This window comes from Syngnathus scovelli, chromosome 7 (assembly GCF_024217435.2).
Source record: "Syngnathus scovelli strain Florida chromosome 7, RoL_Ssco_1.2, whole genome shotgun sequence".
Classification (NCBI taxonomy): Eukaryota; Metazoa; Chordata; class Actinopteri; order Syngnathiformes; family Syngnathidae; genus Syngnathus; species Syngnathus scovelli.
The window spans coordinates 12,372,160-12,390,791 of NC_090853.1; the positions used below are offsets into that span (position 1 = coordinate 12,372,160).

The following is an 18,632-nucleotide window of genomic DNA, read 5'->3' on the forward strand; positions in this document are numbered from 1 at the left end:
ATCAAGTGTTACTATGGAGCAAATGTTGAGGAATGTTGAGCGTGTGCGTGTGAGAGAATGAATGTGTTTGTGTGTCAGAAGGAGATTGAGTGTTTTAATTAACACCCAGACAGATGCTGTCGAAAGAAGTTAAACAGCCAAATAAGTGACCTGAGACATCAGAGCTCGAGCCCTTTGTCAACCCCAAAGCCTTATGTGCTTCAATTTGACAATAAAATGGCCATATTAGCAAAGGCAGTATCAATACTTCACACAACCTGCGTATTCCATCGCTTGTGTTCTCCGTCCAGTTGGGAAATCAGTTGCTGGGCAGCATTGATTGTGTCCTGAGCTTTTGTCACCTCAGCTTCCAGCTTAGCTGCCTCTGCAGTGTGACACTGAAACCTGCCAGAAAGAACGACAAGAGGTTTGTAAAGCAAAATACAGGATATAGAAAAATAAAGTCACATTGATACAAGCAGCATGTTATTGACCTTTAACCTGATTGCAATCATCATGGTCCAGTACATTTTAAGAGAGGGGGAATAGATCTGCCCTTCAGGCAACCGTGATTGTTTATATCCTTGATGACAATAATAAGCAGAGGCAGTAAACAGACAGTAAGAAAACATTTGTTCAAGGATGGCAGGTGGAGTTGTAGAATTGCAATGTGATGACTGGAACCTTGAGGAACATGCTAAACAGTCAGTTGCTCCTGATGTCGTCAAAGTCAATTTCTCAAAGGTGAGAGTGTAAGAGATTATGTGGCATATTACAGTAACCGTGGTAGTTTGGTTACCTCCTGCACCTCACTTGCAATGCGCTGACATTTTTAAAGTAGGCTGATTTTAAATTATCAAATCAAATTTTATCACTTGGCACTTGGCAAGTATGAGTGAGTCCTTGTGGGAGAGCTTTAACATTTGAGGTTGCAACAATCCACATTGTATTACATTGTATTTTTTTCTTATAGAATCTCATTTCGAGGTCCTTCCTTGGGTTCAATGAGGTTGAGGTAAAAAATTACGAGTTCCTCCACGCCATGTTCAAACCACGTGAAATTTATACTGAAACAGAAAATTGTCTTCCTAAAATGGTTCCCACAAAGTTACTTGATAGAAGCCTAAGGCTAACCCTGACACCTAAACGCCCAGACACAGGGACAGACACACACAATCAGAATAAATGAATAAAACAGAATGATAATAAAAATAACTGAATATAAATAACTGAATAAACCTTTGGCCATGTTGCAAAAAAAAAAAAAAAAAAAAATCAAATATATAGCAAATATTAAAGGAGGTGCATACTTCTCTTTGAGTTCATTAACCTTGTCTCCAACAGAGTTGAGCAGGCTTTCAAGCTTATTCCTTCGACTTTCTGTTTTCCTCAGATTGCTGGACAAGCACAATAAATAATGTTATCAACATTAAGCAAAACTGACTGGCAAAAAAAAATGAAAGAATGTGTCTCGGGGTTATTTAAAACTCAGTATGCAGAAAATTTTCTTCTTTTTAATTATAGTCATTTGACAGAATAAACTAATGATAAAACAATGCTAGTGTGCTGTGCTGAGCTTTACACACTATTTAAAGCCATCACAGTTTATCTCAACTTTGATTAATCACATTCATCGTTCATCGCATGCACAGATGAAGTAAATCAGGCTCTAGTGTGCTTACTGGTTACTTCAGATGAAAATAGCTGCTCAACGTATTTTATTGTTGGTAATATTATATGGATGTATGTTTGTATATGATTGTGTGTGTGTGTGTGTGTGTGTGTGCGTGTGTGTGTGTGTGTGTGCGTGTGTGTGCGTGTGTGCGCTCACTCCATTAATCCAGCTTGCTCTCGCTCAAGAGGCTCTATCCTCTGTAGGACATGTGAGTACTGAACATTGGCTTTGACCCAGGCAGCCAAAGGCGCTGCTGCTGCACTCGCACGTTTTGCATTCTGCCCATGACAACAGAAGAACATTTATCTGTTAATCACACATAGTGGTATTTGTAGTATTTGTGGTATATGGGGGCAAACTGACCCTGGGGTCGAAGGAAGCTTTATTCCTGTGAAGTAGTTCTTCCACACTCTGGCGAATCTCTGGGGTGATGTTCCTGGCCTCGAATGTAACTATGTCCTCCCTGACACCGCGCTTAGCTAGGAAGCTAAAGATTAGGATGGGGGGGGATATGGAAAAAAAACAGATGGTTGCAAGAACCTTATAATAATAATAATAATAATAATAATAATTCATTAAATTTGTATAGCGCTTTTTCAAAAACCCAAAGACGCTTACAGGGAACAAGGCAAAGACATACAGGAGGGGAGGGGGATGGGGAAGAGACAATGGGGTAAAATTAAGAAAAGGAAACCAGTTATGGGTATGGGAGGTCATAGGCTTGAGAGAAGAGGTACGTTTTTAGACGGGACTTAAATATGGGAGTGTGGGTGAGTCACAGACAGACTGAGGGAGAGAGTTCCAGAGTCAGGGTGATGTGCAGGAAAAGGCTCTGTTGCCGAAGGATTTGAGTTTAGATTTTGGGACTGTCAGACGTGAAGTATTGGAGGATCGGAGGGGACGGTTGGGGCAGTAGTGGACAAGGAGGTCGGACAGGTAAGTGGGAGCCAGGTGGTGGAGGGCTTTGAAGGTGAGGAGGAGTATCTTGAAGATGATGCGCTCCTTAATGGGGAGCCAGTGAAGAGAGTGGAGAACAGGAGTGATGTGTTCACGGGACCGGGTGTGGGTAAGGGGGCAGGCAGCAGAGTTTTGGACTAGTTGAAGTATATGGAGTGAGTGAGCAGTGATTCCAGTGAGAAGGGAGTTGCAGTAGTCAAGTCGGGATGAGATGAAGGCGTGGATGAGGGATTCAGCGGCAGGGAGAGAGAGAGGCAGTGCCGGATTTTGGCGATGCGTTGGAGGTGGAAGTAGGAGGTCTTAACAACTGAGCTAACATGAGGGTGGAAGGACAGTGTAGGGTCGAAAATAACGCCAAGGTTGCGTGCCCGAGGGGAGGGAGTGACGCTTGAGGAGTCAATGGTGAGTGTGATGGATCCAGTTTTATTAAGGGATGATTTAGTGCCTATGAGGAGGAGCTCTGTTTTGTCACTGTTGAGTTTGAGAAAGTTGTGGGTCAGCCATGTTTTTATTGTAGAGATGAAGGTTTCAAAGTGGGTGAGGGGAGGGTTTTGGTGCGTAAATAGATCTGGGTGTCATCAGCGTAGCAGTGGAAGTTCAGATTGAGTTTGCGGATGACATTACCAAGAGGAAAGAGGTAACAGATGAACAGGAGGGGGCCAAGAACTGAGCCTTGGGGGACCCTCTGTGTAACTGGGGAGAGGATGGATGTGTGGCCGGAGAGAGAGATGAACTGGTTTCTGTTGACGAGATAGGAGGTGAGCCAGTCGAGTGCAGTGCCCTCAACACCTAGTTGGCGCAGCCTTAGAAGGAGGATGGAATGGTTCACAGTGTCAAAGGCTGCGCTAAGGTTGAGTAGTAGTAGGATGTTGAGGGCACCAGAGTCTGCAGAAATGAGGAGATCGTTGGTGACTTTAACAAGAGCTGTTTCGGTGCTGTGAAGTGGGCGGAATCCGGACTGGAAGGGTTCATAGAGGTTGTTGGACTGGAGATGGGTGTGGAGTTGGGCGGAGACAATGCGTTCAAGGGTTTTGAAAAGGAATGAAAGGTTGGAGATGGGACGGTAGTTGGAGAGGTTGACTGGGTCCAAGGTGTGCTTTTTGAGGACGGGGGTGATGGCTGCAAGCTTATAGACAGTGGGAAAGTGGCCAAGGGATAGAGACTGTTTAAAAAGGGTGGTGAGGTGAGGGAGGAGGACAGGGAGGCAGGCCTTAGTTAAGGTCGTTGGAAGGGGGTCGAGAGAGCAGGTGGTTGTCTTGGATGCTGTGATGATGTCTAGGATGGTGGAGGAGTCGACAAGGGAGAAGGCAGTGAGAGAGGGAAAGGGCGGGAGGTCAGGAAGGGGGGGGGGGGGCAGGAGAGCAGGGGAGGTGGGGGAGGAGGAGTTATTGATGATCAGAGAACTGTTGATTTGGGCGATTTTGTTGTTAAAGTTAACAAGGAAGGAGTTACAGAGGGCGGGTGAAGAGGGTGGCTTGGTGGCCGGTGGCTGGAGCAATTTGTTGACGGTGGAGAACAGTATGCGGGGGTTCCGGTTGGCGTTATTAATGAGAGATGAGAAGCAGATTTGGCAGCAAGAAGAGCATCACGATAGGAGGAGATGTGTTGTTTGAAGGTTTCAGCATGGACAGTGAGGCGGGTTTTTTTGTGGAGGCGTTCGAGTTGACGGCCAGTTTGTTTCATGGAGCGGAGTTCCGGGGTGTACCAAGGGGCAGAGTTAGTGAATCTAACAGAGGAAGTTTTCCAGGGGGCTAGGGAATCAAGGGAGTCAGAAAGGATGTTGTTGAGCATGGTGGCGAGGTCATCAGGGGAGGAAGAAGTGGGGTCAGAGGGAAGGGCAGAGGATAAGAGCTGGCAAATATATGGCTGGCAAATATGGCTGGCTTATATGAAGAATATCACTTGCAGTTACCGTATTTTCCGGACTATAAGTCATAGTTTTTTCATAGTTTGGCCGGTGGCAGGTGCGACTTATACTCAGGAGCGACTTATGTGTGAAATTAATAACACATTATATCATTTCACACGAAACCGCAAAAGGACACTCTAGGCCTGTGGAACAATTGGAACTGCAACTAACGATGAGTCTGGCGTAAGCCACGCAGAAGAGGAAGCGCTGCATCTTCTACTTCCAGAATTAGCGGAGTTGTTTAAAAGTGACACAGACGATGAAGATTTCATTAGTAATTGTACTAAGTTCATTTTGTTTTTCCTTATTTAATCACTTCACTGGTTTCTTTTATATCAAACAAATTGTTTTAGGTTATTCACCTGACATGTTTCGGCGGTTTCTTCCGCCTAGGTTATTCACCTGACATGTTTCGGTGGTTTCTTCCGCCTTCATCAGAGTCTCTGATGAAGGCGGAAGAAACCGCCGAAACATGTCAGGTGAATAACCTAAAACAATTTGTTTGATATAAAAGAAACCAGTGAAGTGAAAAGATTTCATTAGATTTAATGATTTGGAGTGACGCGGATGGTTGGACAAACTTGTTAGCATGTTATTTATGCTATAGTTATTTGAATAAATCTTAATATGTTACATCAGGCACGTTCTCAGTTCCTTTTTTATGTGTTTACGTAACGTTAGCATACTGTACCTTCAGCCTGTTGTTGCCTATTCTATTTTTATTTTAAATTGCCTTTCAAGATGACATGTCTGTTCTTGGTGTTGGATTTTATCAAATATATTCACCCCAAAAATGCGACTTATACTCCAGTGCGACTTATTCATATATTTTTCTTCTTTATTATGCATTTTATGGCTGGTGCGACTTATACTCCGGAGCGACATAGTCTGGAAAATACGGTACAATGGTAAGAGGTGGTTTGCTAATACATCTTTGACTCTGACTTCTGCATTTTTTTAATTGATTTTTTTTTTTTAATATTATCATTATTATTATTATGTTTTATGACAGTTGCAGACCATGTTCACCCCTGGAGCCTGAGGCAGCTGTTTTATTTTTCAAGAAAATTACCATCGTCATTAGTTTAATTAGTCCCAAAAGTTGAATCTGTCATTTTATTTCTAGCGTCACCTCTGTGTGCATCCTTAAAGCTTTTGCTTTTGCTACCTTAGCTCACCTCTTCATGCTGACCCAGGAGGTGTCGAAGGTACCCATCAGTCTCAGGACCCCCTCCAGGATGTCCCTGATGACATCAGGTGGCATGCGGAGAGAGCGGATCTCAGACAGAGCTTCAGGCTTGATGTTTCCCACTGCTTGCTTCGCCTCATCTACCAAAGGCTTAAAGGAAAGAAATAAAATTAATGTATGTGAATGTGCCCAAGCTATTGTGGAGGTCAGCTCTTGACAAATCAACCAGACAGCCTACCTTTACTTCCTTCAGCTCATCTTCAATGTTGCCTTTCCGCTCTTCTATCTTGGACACTTCTTGAGCCATCCTTGCTTGAAGCTTTTCCATCTCTGCCTTCTGGTCACTTGCATTCTGGAGGGCCAACAATTATTTTTGGTAGATTAAGAAGGCATTTTGTTGTAACAGGCTGTCCACACACTGAAATTTAAATTATTTCTATATAACAAACTTTTAATTTTTAAATGTCGGACAAAGGAAAATGACATGGAAACTGTCGGAAGCGGGAAGGCACCCTTGTCCAGGCTAACCTTTTCAATGATTACACTGTCTTCCTACCCAGCTGATTTGAAAGCCTCCTTTTCTGTTCTCAACCCAAATAAAATCCTTGCACAAGGCCATGCTTAATTCATGTTTCAATCTTGGTTAAAACTTTATAAAAAGAAAATAATCATTGGCCTTAAAAATGGTTCTAGTAATTTATCCCTTTCACCAACTATTGTGATCTGCTATCAGCCAACCGGGATCAAACTACTGACGGTTGCTCATTCAGTCTTCCTTAATCGTCATTAGTCGAAAAAAATAACCCTATTCAGAATTCTGGATATATACAGAGAGAGTATAACAGATGGAATGAAACAAATAGAAGTGCATTTTAGCTCAGTGACCATGTTCTTCACAGCTGGGAATAAGTAACACCGCTGGGAAATGCAAGAAATATGCAAAGGAGAAGATGCGTTACAACTCATAAATGACCATGAAAGACATGTTCCCCCAAGACACCCATCCTGCCTGACAGTCAGCGTACAATTTTCAAATGACAATACCAATCCAATCAAATCATTTACCTGCATGGATGTGGTGATTTCCTGCAGGGCAGAATCGGCCTCCTGCTGTTTAGTCTTCAGCAGCACACTCTGCTCTGCAGCCCGCCTTTTCAACTCATCAACCAGTGCCTTGGCTTCATTAAGTTTAGACACACCAGCCTGCAAACAAAAGTCAAGGTCATTTCTGCTTATGATATTAACTCGTCTCGCGTAAATAGTAGCAAGAGAAAACAAGTAACACTTTTCTTGTGACTGTAAAGCTAAACAAGTTTATAGCTACATCGCATTCATTACCTGCAGATGCTGTTGTCTCGTTGTGAGCTGCATCTGCTTTCTGCTATAAATTGCATTGTAAAGGTGTAGAAAGGCCATATACTGGCTGGGTGTAGCACCATGTTCTCGACATGACTCATGGACCATCAGGAACAAACGGCTCACATCTTCCTGTCCAGATTCTGTTATAACACATCATAATGTAACAATAGAGGAAAGAACAAACTGACAACATTCTGATTCATGCACTGATGGAATAGTAAAAAAATTAAATATATATCTATATCTATATATCTATATCTATCTATTTGTGTATGAGCACAAAGCATTCACCACTACATATTCTCTACGGCTAGCTCTTGGGTATGTTAATGTATTAGCAAAATTGTATACAGGATGAACAAGTTTGGTCTCATTACTGGCCCCTTGGGCACGCACCCCACAATTTGCAAGCAACTGAAGTTGAACTAACTCATCTATATAAACTGCTGTCTTTTCTTTATGTAACCACTGCGCCCATTAAATGTTAAATCCCTAAATCCAATAGTGTTGTAATTTGCTGATCAATAAATAAGGACTGATGGTATCCAAAGCTTTCTGAAGATCAACAAACAGCCCTATTTTTTTTTCTTCTTCATTGGAGTCAGTGATTCCTCCAATGTTTCAAGATTTGTTGCTGTATGTAAAATGGAACCAAAAGGAAAAATTAAAAGATATTCCTACCTTTCCTTGATTTCTTGTCACCTTCATTGTTCTCATACTCACTGTTTGCCTTTGCAAGTAACAGCTCCGGAATCTGACAAAACACAATTTTATGCAAACCCATGCACTCAATGCATAATACTAATTGCTTATGAATAAATAATATGTATTCAACATATTTAGAAATGTTCTTAAAAAACACCCAAAAGCTTCTGACCTTCTTCATACTACTTTCAGACCATCCTTCCATCCACTGAACAGAACACTTGCGGTAAAAAGCTGGATTACTCTCACAGCTGATGGTGAAGTTGGGGTTTGAACAGTCCATGATTAGCACAATGTGAAGATTCTGCTGAATTCCTGAAGGAGATGTGACACAGAAAGATGAGCAGAAGAATATAATATTACCATAAAAGCATTTCCTCACAAAATTGAGATCACAAGTGACAATATGTAGGGTATTTGTTTCTTGATGCTCATAATATTGTCCTTATAAATATAATTATCTGGCAGACCTGAATAATGAGCTGTCAGGAGGCTTTTTAGTGGTTTGACTTTAACATTAAGCTATGGAATAAATTATCTGGCTACTGATTCAACCTTAGTGACCCTGCAGCATTTCAATAGTACGTACGTACATTGCTCTATAAGGGAAAACGAGTGCTGGAGATAGATAACGAACAACGACAGAAAAAACTGCCGGATAGTCTGAACAAGAGGGATATACTATATATGCACAGTAGAGAGAAAAGATGATTACATTTACCACACAGGGAGTCCAAAATAATGACAGAAAAATGCAGCATACTAACTGAAGGAGAAGTAGTTGTAGAGAGGTCCAGTAAATCCATCCTGGGAAGCCGAATCTTTGAGGGAAGAGAGAAGAGGCTCCAGTTCTTCTGGGGTGTATAATCCAGGAACTTCACCTTAAAATTGAAATTGAAATTCAAAATTTTGAAAACTTGTCCACGTTGGGTCATTTATTATGAAATGACATACCAGAAGAGAGCAGGCTGTTGACCATCTCTAGGAAGGCAGAATTGACAAACTGATAGTCCTCCAACAGGAAGACAACCTGCTGCCCATCTAGTCCAGCCAACTGCATCACCTGAACACATATTAATGTGTGAAGCTCAAAGAGTGGCCACAAATTTTGCAGTACATGACACAGTAACTAGAATGACAAAATCTCAAATGTAAACACCACTTACCGTCTTGAGATCATTCTTAAAATGCTTCAGAGAATAACCACGAGAGATCTTTGGCGTAAACAGAGAGTACCCATGCATGTGCGACACCAGGAATGTGGCTGTGTGCCGCCCGACGCCACTCCGACCAGCCAGGAGCAGAGAGCCACCTGGCCGGCTCAGCACGCGATCGAGCCTGGACACAAAATCACACACTTCCCAGAAAAGGAGGAGGTCCAGCTCTCTGTTATCACGACTGTACAGCACTAGACCCTAAAGAGAAAACAAACACGGGGAAAAGGTGCACAGACACTATCATTTTCCAACACATACACTGACGGACACAATAAAACAACAATACTCAGTAAAATGACAATCAATCACTCTCAAAATATTACATGTTCAACAGGAAGTAAAATGTTTTGAAATTAAATTGAAAAAATGTGAGGGGATGATTTTACAAGTGAGTTCAAATCGCACACAACAGAAAGCTGCTGTAAAGGTTTACTTTGAAATCAAAGCAAAGAATCCAACATATTGTTGTATACCTTCTGAATGACTTGCTTGAGGTCAGAAGAATGCAGACGTCCCAGTTGTTTACCATGAGGAGGCAGAGACTGGCCTGGAGTCATTAAAACCCCCTCAGAGACCCCCCATGTTACATAAAAACCATCTGCGCATAGGGAAAAACAACTCGTCAGTAGACAACTATAAAGGGTGAATAATTAATAAAAAATAATGAATGTATATGTAGAAGCATACAAGTGTCAGAAGGGATACATTTTTATTTTTAGTCCTCAAGAGTCCCTTTTTTTAGAGGGAACTTTCCCGTCTGAGCATAAAATTGTGTGTTTTAAGTAAAAAATGAGGAACAAGAACGACAGAAAGAGATTCCTTACCAGTCATGTTTTCAAGAGCATCAGAGCTCCAGTCTCCCCGGATGATGGAGGAGAGTATGTTATCAAAGGTATTGAGATCTCTCGAAGAAACAAGCCGGTCTCTGAAAAGCCTTCTTGCCTCGTGTGCTACCACCACCAGCACACTGTCGGTCACATCTGATTGAGCTTGGAAAACAAAAATAACAATAATAATAATAATAATAATAATAATTAATATATAGTATAATAAAAATAAATATATTTCACTTTATTTCACAAAGCTACAATAGCTCTATTACAAAATGAGAATGGATTAGGTTACCTGCAGTGAGGTCATATCGTAATAAACTGAGAACCCATTCTGTCAGGACACACGGGGTAAAAAGGTAGTGACTATGGTCATCCACTGTAAACTTGGCTTTCACCTGTTAGGAATCAAACACAGTTGCAATTTCGGATATCAACATCGTGCAGTAGGACGGAAACCTGATCTACATCGATTTGATGCTGCTAATAATTTGATGTCTCTTTGAATTTAATGACATTTGATAGTTTGGTCTGTGAAGCACTTTTACATATTGTTGCATATTAATAAACACGACAAAAGATACAACCTTGTGTCCCCATACGATATCGAATCGTAATCCCACTAAGTCCAACCAAATTAAATTGTTACATTTGTACTTGTTACAACCTAGAATCATATCGTACCCCATGTATCGGAAATCATATCGAATAGTCTTTTGAGGAGATATGCACACCCTAACCTTTATGATTACATAACACAAGAGGGAGGTAAGGGAAGTAGTTATATAAAGGAACCCACAATTATTTTCCTGCTATAGATCATCAGCAAATGATGTTTAAGTGCAATTATTCATTGTCTTTCTTTCCCTATTTTAAATTATGTAAACCTATAATTCAGTTTGTACTCATTAGAGATCATGCTTTCAGTAATTGCAGAAATAGTGTGGCCACAAATATAGATGCTGACATGAATGTCCAATCCAATTCAGTACCTGTTCATAGAGTTGCACCAGCGAACCAGCCAGCTGGTGTGTTTTGCCTGTGCTGGCCCAGGATGCTTGGCTACCCAAGCTGTGTTGGAGAATTGGCTGCAGGTACGCTGAGTAGATAGTCTGCAGCTGCTCCCGGTCTGGATAGCTGAGGCACCAAAGCAGATGGAGACAGAGAGTAGACAGGAATGGAGAGTGGTAAACAGGAATAGCACAGTTTATAGTGAGGAGGTTGATGGTGGGAAAATAATAATAAAGAAGGTGCAATCACCGCTGCACTTACTCTATGGTGCAGATGCGAACTATCGATGAAAAGCGAGATGTTAGCAAATGGCTCCCAACAGCACCACTTGTTGACATTGAGGCCACTACCTGAATGTTCTCCAGGCTGACCCATTCCAGATTTTCATCATAGAACCCTTTATATGTCAAGACCTGCAGAGGGATGTGGAATAAAACAGTTAGGACACTCATTTACTCGAAATTGTCATTAATGATTAATGACATTTTAAAGAGCAAACCAATTATTGCAAAGTTCATATGAATGTATGCATACATTAAAGATGTTGTTTGTTTGTCATTCAATAACTTGTTAAAAAAAAACTTTTTGTTTCTTGGGGATTTTTTGCTAACTTCAATCACAGCGAATTACTGTTATTGCCTTCAGCAGTCCAACTGCTGATGTGTGATAAAAATATTTGCCTTCTAAATAATTTACCACCCCTTTAACCATTTCATTTAAATAAATGTCACGTATTGCTTCGATAGTTCACAGTTTCAAGGGTATTACATACATATTACTGAATTAAAGTGAGTAGATTTCAAATAGTTTGTTCATTTTTGATATTTAGTTGAACTTATTCTTTATGCAAATGTTCTACCTGTTGCAGGAAAGCTGTGAGGTTGCTTGTTCCCCACTTGTCGGGTTTGGGTAAATTGATGTCTTTTAGGTAGAGAATCAAGTTCTCACAGTCCTTGGGTCTGAAGACTCGACCGGTGTTGGAGCTGAGCAACAAGCAGGTCTGACTGAGCTTTTGAAGGACGTGGCGAGATGAAGTCTGGGCACTGCAGTGGACCACCGCCACTTGGGTGGAACGTAGCCGAGAGAAGGCAAAGCGCAGGAGCATTCTAGATGTTAAGAAAAAAAATTAAGACTTGTTTATTTAGTATTTGAAAATCTGACTTTGTTCAGTCGATGAATTTTCCACGTCCGTGTGTAGTTTACCCCTTTGCACAGCCCTCTGGTCCCACCACCATGAAGGGTTGTCTGTGTTGAGCAGTGAGCCAGGGGGAGAAGCAGTGAAGTGCCCTCTGTATGTCTGGAGTCTCAATAACAGGCAGTGAATTTGAATGAGAGAGCTGCTCCAGCCTGAGATTGTCAGGCCGCTGCAATGTATAAACTGCAAGATGGCCGCTGTCCGGGTCATAGTAGGTATCAAGTGGCTTTCTGACGTTTGGTGGGGTTTCATTGGCCCAGCTCAGCAACTAAAAAAAAAAAAAAAAAAAAAGACAAATATGTGGGCAGACATGTTTATGCATCCTCAATTTTATGCTCACAGGCGACAACAAATATGTACAATGACATTACTTATTGCAAGCACCATATCTAAATACCATTGCCAGTGTAATTGTATAAATTACTCAGAATCTGCAAAACTTATAAGTGCTCACCTCTTTGGCAAACTCTTGTCTTGTTTTGAGGTTGAGGTTTCCTCCCAAGCCTCTGAGAAGACCAATGATGAACTGACCACGCATTGTCACAGCACTAAGGTGTGACAGACCGTTGAGTACAGTGCCCACGAAACTGGTCTCCACCACAAAGTCATTCTCAGGGAGGGGAAAAAAGAAAAAGAACAGTTTACCCCAGTAGTGTGCAAATTTTTTTCCCTGATGAAATTAAAGTGCTTTCAATATAATTTCCTGAATGTATTTAGCATTTTACAGCTAATAGCATGCTAAAAGATTCATACAAGGAACTATAAATAGCTACACACTCAAATAACTATTTACATTATCACATAATTAAAACATAATAATTGAGCAATCATTTCTATAAGAAATTAATTTTTGAAAGGTAATATAAACAGGTTTGTTCATGCATTTTATTTTAGTCTCTCATCCATCAAGTAAATTGTTGCGTCAGTTCACTTGTTGTTCTGATTTATTATACATATTATTTTTTTACAGGCACAATCCACACATTTGAATATAATTGGAACTCAATTAAAATGGAGACTGATAATTTGTGTAATTGGTTTAAAACTCTCACCAAAAATTAAATTCCACACAGTGCAATTTTAAACTATTGATGGTCACCTGATTACACCATTAGGCATCAAAAGCAAATTGACATTCAATTATTAAATTTGCATTAACATCAAGATCTGGACTGACACTCATTAGGTACCGTTGATACCGTTTGACCTGAGAGGTGAATGTCGCAATATGCTCATTATTGCGGTTGTAGTTTATAATGGCATGGAACCGTAATCCAAAAAATTGAGAGGTGCTTACATTCACAAGGGCCTCGAACTCATTTGATTGTGGAGGTGTCCCCAATGATACGTCAAGTGAATAGTGACTGCAGAAGGAGGGCAAAAGTTACCTGTTTGAGGACCCAGTCGAGACCTCTTTGGAAGTAATCTCCTAGCCAGTTTTCTAAATTAGAGCGACACTGCTCGGGCTGATTCCACAACCACGATTTCAGCAAGGCGCCCACATCGATGTCCTCATCACTTAAAAATGAAAGGGGATGTTAGAACAAGGGAAATAATGGAATAAATTGCAAATAAACACACATTATTCAACAATGCTAACCTTAGAAAGATCATGCCCATGCGAGATATTGTGGCTGGGGAGGCACAGCTGAGGTCGTGAGTCTCAAACAAGAAATTGACATTTGGTCCGAACTGGATACGTTCTCCACTTGGCATTGTTAAAAGCCGATTATCATCGAGCACAGAGTTCAAACTCTCAATCCATTCTGGATCAATGTCACCATCACACACAATCCAGGAGCTTACATCTGGGAGGAAATTGAAATTAAATGTGAATAAACATAAAATAAAAACAAATGTAGTGCACAACCAACCACATTTCTCACCCTGCGATTCTTTAACCACATTTCTCGCACTATGCGTCAGAACGCCATCAGCCCACTCTCTGGTGTCCATGTCAATATGTCCCAGAAGCTGCTGTTTGGGCATTGCCTTAGGGTTCATTGTGTACAGCTTTACCTACAACATAACAAAATACACAAATGTGTCCATTTTCTATCCAGAACAAGGTAAGTCAATAAAGGGATGGAACTGGTGGGTTCAAAAGTTAGAAAGAAGAGTATTCATCACTCACCACTCTGCCTGTCTTATTAAGAGCAGCCCGAAGCATCCTCCACAGAGTAGACTTGCCCGCTCCACTTGGCCCTACGATCACGACACCCATGCGTTGTCTCAGCTGCTCATTCAGCTCCAATACCTTTTTGAGCTATGCACACAAACACACACGAAAATCATTATCTGGTCACCAACGTGATAGTTTGCAGGAATTTTCAAAAGGGTATGAGGAAGAGTGTTTGCACGGAAGGACACACACACACCTGTGCAGGTATGGGCTCTAATCGATTTTCTTTGTAGACCTGTTCCAGGGCCTCAGTAAGGATCAGGTCCTCAACATCAGTGAAACTGACCCTAGAGAAGACGTCTCTGAGCAAGGCATCAAATCGTGAGCCATCAGCAAATGTCAACTTGGACAAGGTGTTAAGTCGCAATGCCTGGACCACCAGATTGATCTCTTGAACTGCATACATACAATAGAAGAGAAACAAATAAAAACACAATCATTTGAATTAAACTGTAAAATGAATAAATTTCTGGGGCGAGCATTAAAAATAAGAAAAGTACAAAAAACAATTCACCATGCCATTTAAAAATGCAACTTGCTGTTCTTGTTGTTCAAGAGAGTGGCATGTTTTCAGAGATTGCATTAACTCAATGCAAGTTGCAAACATTTCCTACCCAAGCGTGTTTTATTCAGAGCACAGTAGAAAATAGTACTTGACTGGACTACACATTGAGCCAAACACCAAATAACCTTGGGACCCATTGCCCATTTGTGTGTGTGTGTGTGTGTGTGTGTGTGTGTGCGTGCGTGCGTGCGTGCGTGCGTGCGTGTGTGTGCGCGCACGCGGGCACATGTGAAGATGAGTGTGTAGAGCAGATAAAGGGTGGGTGGTAGACCACATGGAATTGAGACTTAAGAGGGAGCGAGACAGTGGAGTGAGAGGAAGAAGACAGAGAAAGAGAGAGGATGAAAGTGGCACAAACAAAAGTTAGAAACAGTACACAGTAGCAAAGACAAATTACAGCCTAAGGTTATAAAATAGTTGCACAGCCCCAAATGTGGTTCATTAAAGTAATGTATTGCTTTTCAAAGAAGTAAATTTGGCTCCTCTGTGTTGTGCAAGCACCCATTAATTAACAAATAATTAATTGACATTTTGATAATTTGAGAAAGGTATTTTTGGACAAAGTAATAATGATTTAAAGTTCTGCCTGTAGTTTGGTTCATTCTATTTTTTTAATTGACTAATCGGAACTGGCAGCAGCATAAAATATCCATACCGGTCGAGCCCGAATGGTTTTAGCTGCTTGATATTGATGCTTTTGTTGCAATAATTATGGCTCGAGGTCACCAGATAGGTGGCCCTGCTAGTTTTAGTACAGATGTTTTGCAATGCTAAAAATATGAAAAGTATTCATAGAGGGTCTCACTTTTGTCCTTGTCATGACTCTTCCTCTGTTGCTGCAGCAAACTACCACAGGCCTTCAGCACTGTCTTCAAAGCACGCAAACCCCAATCGTAGTGCTGCTGCGGGGTCAAAAGCTCCCTAGACACAAAAAGAAAAGAAGCTTGCCTAACCGTTCTCAATTGACTGCAGGGCTGGTGGTCCAAGTGTGAAGATAACTTTTCCACATAATCAATACACTGCAATGGAAGTCATTGACGTTCCAAGGCTTTTTAAAACACAACTTACCTGGCCAGGTTAAAGATGGCAACCAGTTTGCGCCCCAGTATTTCTCCGTTTTTGAAGCCCTCAGAGTACAAAATGACTTCAGCAATAAGTTCATTGTCAGGCCGGCTCATGGCCACAGGCCTGAATAGCTGCTTAAGGTTGTCTGGGAGTTTCTGTCTGCCTCCATAACCTTTTCCTGCTGGATTCAGCGTGATGAACACTGCAGAGTTTGGATCCAATTCAACCTTAGATAAAAAATAAAATACATACTATATAATGTACGGTACATACATACATATACATTCCTTGATTGTCTAATTTATTTTGTAGATTAATAAATGCTGTAGTTGATAGGTACAGTACATGTATAAATAGCCACTGAAATGTAGGATAGAATCATCGAAGAACATTGAGACAAAAACTTGGCATCTGTACTAAATTTTATTGCATCAGTTCTTATTCACTGACCTCCCTCCCCATCAGTTCGCATATGCGCTTGTGATGTTTCAGGGAGTCTTGAATGGCTTGAATCTGCATAGAAACTGCAGATAGCACTGCCTCCTCCAAACGATTGAACTCGTCAAAGCAGCCCCATGCGCCACACTTCACCAAGCCCACAAAAATGCGCCCCATTGATTTCACATCAATACCCTGGGTAAAAAGACAACACCGGAAATGAGACTTTCATTTGCTCTTCCTTTTGAAGTCACATATTTATAAAAATTGATATTGTGATATGACAAAGATTAAAGACAAACATAGTCTATTCATCTACAGACAATACATCAATCCTTGAAGATATCCTTGAAGTTATCCAATGATGTTTACCTTGGTGAATAACAGACATCTATCACAAAACAATCATATTTTTCTCGTATATAATAATATATGGACCAAATTTTTACCTCATCACAATTGAACACCAAAACCTGGCGCCCAAACAACCCACCCAGGGCTTTGACTGACTCGGTCTTGCCTGTTCCAGCTGGCCCGTAGGGATTCCCCCCGAGCCCCATCTTCATGGCCTGAGTCAGAGTCAAGTAGCATTTATCAGTCAGTGGAGTGTGAACCAGCTTTGCCGCATTTCCCTGCAACGCAACAAAGAGAGAGGGGGGAAATGGAGAGGGAATTGAGAGAAAAAAAGCTCATGAAGATGACAGTAGAATGATACGATGTGAACAGAGAAAACGAAGGTGGGTGATGAAGAGACACGCTGTCTCAAAAGAACTGACTGACCAGCAAAACAAAATGACAGATGCTTTTAATGTCTTTTCATGTCTGAACACAATGTGCTTTTACCTTCACCCATTGTTAAATAAATAGCTCCCCCAAATGGTAGTATATTCCTTGCACATTATGAAATATGCATCTCAAAAGCTCCCCAAATTGTGCCTTATTTCATTTTGCAAAATAACAAAGACACCTTACTATAGATGCTGTAAACTGAGATGATGTGTATGGATGAATACAGGTAGGGACATCACTGTCCAATTAAAACATATATTTTCAAATGTATATATTTTTTTAAACAAGACCAAACAATAAACTTGATGTTATACACTTTTCATTGAACAGAAGTCAAGAGTGCCAGATACAAAAAGTGCATGATAAGGGATCATTTTGCTCCATTATGCAATCCTTTGAGTGACAGTTTACATTAGTTTATTTTAAATTTTAATATATTATATAATGTTTTCATCTTTATTGTTTCCTATAGAATTTTTTATTTCAATAAAATTTAGTGGTGAGACCTAGAAATGTGAAAGCACAGATTACTTTTGGCTCCAAAACAGTTTTTATTTTTAATTAACATCTGAGAATCTTGTAAGTCAGGCATATATAAAATGTGGAGTCAGGTTTACATTTTGATCTTGAATCAAATGAGGGCAGGGTTAGTAGAGGACTATGAGTTTATTGAATGGCATGAGATGAGGCATTTAGCTGGCTAGAATATTCTATACCCACAAATTTGATGTCTGACAAATGACTTCAACCTGAGTCAATGTTCTCACACACAGGCATTTGTGAATTAAATGTCCAGCACCAGCTTCATCTTCCCATTAAGATCCTGTCCAGTTTTTCCAATTTTCATATTTTTCAGACTAATTATTGGTGACACACGTTATTGGACTTAAGTGTGTGCCAACGTTATGGAAAGGTTCCTTGCAGATGTCCTCCTCAATAATTATCACAAGGAAGGTCATGCTCAAAGCGAAGCCTTTCCTTGAATCTGTGCTGGAGGTGGATTGTTGCAAAAGACCAAAAAAATAGGAGTTGCAGTACCCACCTGGTACTCATAGGTGTAGCTGAACTGTGCATCCACCATATTAATGTAACAGCATTTATCAGCTCCCATGTAGAAACGAAGTTGCTTCTGCCAGGCCCAGGCCTCAAGGTCGCTGACTCCAGCTTGCTTCAGATGCTTCACCACACTGATGTTGTGGATTATGTCCAGAATCAAGGCCTTCAACTTCAACTGCAGAATGCCAGTGTCTGTGCAGGGACATTATTATATGGACCAATGCATGGGTGAAATGTGATATTACATGAAATGTAAAGTAATATACGTATGCAAAGTAAACAATCTTCATACCTACTTGCCACCTTCTCATTTACAATCCAACAAAATACTGTTAATAAACTGAGCAATTAAATTAGTTCAGTCTTTTTAAGGCTGACGCAAATAGAATATATTGCATTTGTTTACAATGTTGTTTGGACTGAAAGTTGGTGCTAATTTTACAGCTGTTCAATACATGAATTTGCTCCTTACATAAACGATTAGCTCCCACTGTACGTAAACCATATTATT

At 40.7% G+C, this 18,632-nt stretch overlaps 1 protein-coding gene across 1 annotated transcript in view; it reads right to left on the reverse strand.

The window, feature by feature from the left end:
* The window catches only part of dync2h1 (dynein cytoplasmic 2 heavy chain 1), a 62,047-nt gene that overhangs the window by 25,722 nt on the left and 17,693 nt on the right, over positions 1-18,632 (reverse strand). Inside the window, 31 exon segments of the mRNA XM_049725615.2 lie at positions 258-384; positions 1,290-1,376; positions 1,811-1,932; positions 2,018-2,141; positions 5,699-5,859; positions 5,948-6,061; positions 6,775-6,912; positions 7,048-7,208; positions 7,750-7,822; positions 7,946-8,088; positions 8,541-8,654; positions 8,728-8,836; positions 8,940-9,188; positions 9,464-9,588; positions 9,815-9,979; positions 10,116-10,218; positions 10,813-10,957; positions 11,093-11,244; positions 11,691-11,937; positions 12,035-12,294; positions 12,481-12,636; positions 13,415-13,544; positions 13,627-13,834; positions 13,913-14,045; positions 14,161-14,292; positions 14,405-14,604; positions 15,579-15,694; positions 15,842-16,065; positions 16,289-16,471; positions 16,726-16,908; positions 18,108-18,313. Of these exon segments, the coding sequence (XP_049581572.1) occupies positions 258-384; positions 1,290-1,376; positions 1,811-1,932; positions 2,018-2,141; positions 5,699-5,859; positions 5,948-6,061; positions 6,775-6,912; positions 7,048-7,208; positions 7,750-7,822; positions 7,946-8,088; positions 8,541-8,654; positions 8,728-8,836; positions 8,940-9,188; positions 9,464-9,588; positions 9,815-9,979; positions 10,116-10,218; positions 10,813-10,957; positions 11,093-11,244; positions 11,691-11,937; positions 12,035-12,294; positions 12,481-12,636; positions 13,415-13,544; positions 13,627-13,834; positions 13,913-14,045; positions 14,161-14,292; positions 14,405-14,604; positions 15,579-15,694; positions 15,842-16,065; positions 16,289-16,471; positions 16,726-16,908; positions 18,108-18,313 (4,790 nt within the window).